Source organism: Eimeria necatrix, genomic scaffold, assembly GCF_000499385.1.
Source record: "Eimeria necatrix Houghton genomic scaffold, Enh_scaff2, whole genome shotgun sequence".
Lineage (NCBI taxonomy): Eukaryota > Apicomplexa > Conoidasida > Eucoccidiorida > Eimeriidae > Eimeria > Eimeria necatrix.
In genome coordinates, this window is record NW_013652627.1 from 96,484 (window position 1) to 98,651 (window position 2,168).

At 52.1% G+C, this 2,168-nt stretch overlaps 1 protein-coding gene across 1 annotated transcript; it reads right to left on the bottom strand.

The window, feature by feature from the left end:
* Positions 1-773: 773 nt before the first annotated feature.
* Positions 774-1,750, bottom strand: ENH_00040830 (hypothetical protein, conserved; the record flags this gene model as incomplete). The annotated part of the gene is given in 3 exon segments (XM_013579867.1): positions 774-1,367; positions 1,528-1,707; positions 1,712-1,750. Coding segments are annotated over 3 exon segments (813 nt in total).
* Positions 1,751-2,168: the final 418 nt, after the last annotated feature.

The window sequence follows — 2,168 nt, forward strand, 5'->3', positions numbered from 1 at the left end:
AGCTAACGTCGCCGCCATAACAACTACCAACACGTCCGCATCGCTTAGGTCTATGCTGTATCCCCGACCTGTTGTCTGGGTGACGCGAAAGCTTTCTAAAAGCAAGTGTTTTTCGGTGTTACATGCTATGGTGTGCTCGCTGCTCTACGCCACTACCTCCCTACCTACACTCCCCATGCTGCATCGACAACTTCGCCTATCCACCCAGTATCCCCAAGAAATCGAATCTAAAGCTGCAGGTCTGCTGTGGAGCAACAAGTTATAATGCACCGCCTTTACTCGGAGGTGAATCCAGAGCACATTCTTGACTCGATAAAGGAGTGGCATTCCCTCTAAAAAATATATCACGGTCGTACGTGTCGCTGCCGCCAGAAGAAACAAAAGCCATTCCCCGCACTGTTACTGGCAGGTTAAGTGGCATGAACAGCCTGTGGATGTGTGTCACGAACCCTTGCCATGTCCACCTCTGCAACCCATGTGCGCGTGAACAGGCCACTAATTGATGTGCGTGCGCTCCTCTTTGTCCAGTGCGCAGCGCGTGCGTAAGCTTTTTAGCTGTGAGCGAACCTTCGCCGCGCATAAGGGCTTCAGATACTGGGAGGCGCCCTCAGTAGAACTGCTTTCCCTGTGCCAATCCTGGCCATTGATATGACACAGAGGTTGGGCAGTCTGCACGCTGAGTCCCATGCAAATCATTGCAGCATTTTTGATTAAGCTGTTCTTGATTTCCATGTGCGCCTCGGGCCAGCTCAGATCTGAAACCCATTAAGTCACTAGTCAATATCATCAAACAGGTCCTCTTGGTCCACTTCTAAGGCTTCTGCTACAGTCCTTTCCTCTGGTGCCGGTGTCGGCTTGGGCGAAGGAACCACAGGAGGCTGCTCCTTATCTGTTTGCACCTTTTTCGGAGGCGGAGCCATTGCAGCGGGAATATCAATTTGCAAGGGCCGCCCTAGAACCTCCTGGGCTCGGGCATTCAGCAACGTGTACAGCTGCGTTGTGTGAGCACTGCTGCTGAGCACATCGGGGGAAGAGGGGTTGTACGGTCTGGGAACCTGCGGGGCAGACACTACTTTGAACAGCGCCGAGTAGTCTGTGGAGACAAATAACTTATCACTGCTGACCGGAACCATCAGAGATATAACAGGCTTCAAAAGCTTCAAGAAGGTGGTTGCATTCACAACTACAACCGCCTCGCACCGTGCGAACACTCGGTGAACCATTTGCTCAATGGACGATCGCGCCTCCGCAGGTAGCGGGTCCACGACGCTCCTCAGTGACTCCCACATATCCAGCGTTGGTGCTCTCAGTCGTCTCGTAAGCATGCCGAAGTCCAGAACCAACGTGAAAGCACTCGCCTTTGTCTCCTGCGTGGAAGCACCAACCCAGCGAGCAAAAACCCAACCCATTCCATCGAGTCCAATATTAATGTACACAACTGTCCACAACCAGTACACTAAACAGCGATCCGAGATGGCATCTGCAGGTAGCACCGACTAGCACGTTCAGTCGGTGAGCAGTTCTCACCTCCAGCCACGTGTCAATTAAGTACGAGTCGGTCTGTAAAACAAACAACCTGCGGAAATCTCGCAGCCCACTTAGGCTTGGCTTGTAGATAACGGGGTTGCCCGCCTTGGACATCCCATGGACGTAGGTCGGGAACGTAGAATGTTTCGCTTCAACGCGGGCGAGCAAAGCTGACTCAGCCTCACGGTCTGCAGCGCAATTCACGAGGGAAATAAAAGGCCATCATGCATGTGTTGGGCCCCTATGCGTATAACACTGGAATTCAACAGCAGACATCCAGGCAACACCAGCAGTCCTGCAGAAGTGCTGTTTGGCCTAAGGGTTACGCTATCTGTTTTTTATTTCGCTAATGTAAAACCGAACTCAAAAATTGTGGAACAGTCGACGGGTCACCCCAAAGACCCCGAATATATCTCCCGTCTCACAATCGCAGCAGGGCCCAGCACACGCGCTATCAAGGCACTCATGAAAAATCTCCGTGCAAATCTGTTCTCCGAAGCTAAAATATAATGGTTGCTTACTTAATGGAGTAGAAATCGACACATCGGCGCCCCATGCGAGAATTAGAAGAGAGAGAAGGACCCAAGTCCATCTCGCGGCTCGAGGGCGAAAGGGGCGTTTGCGGCTCTCCATTTCAAACT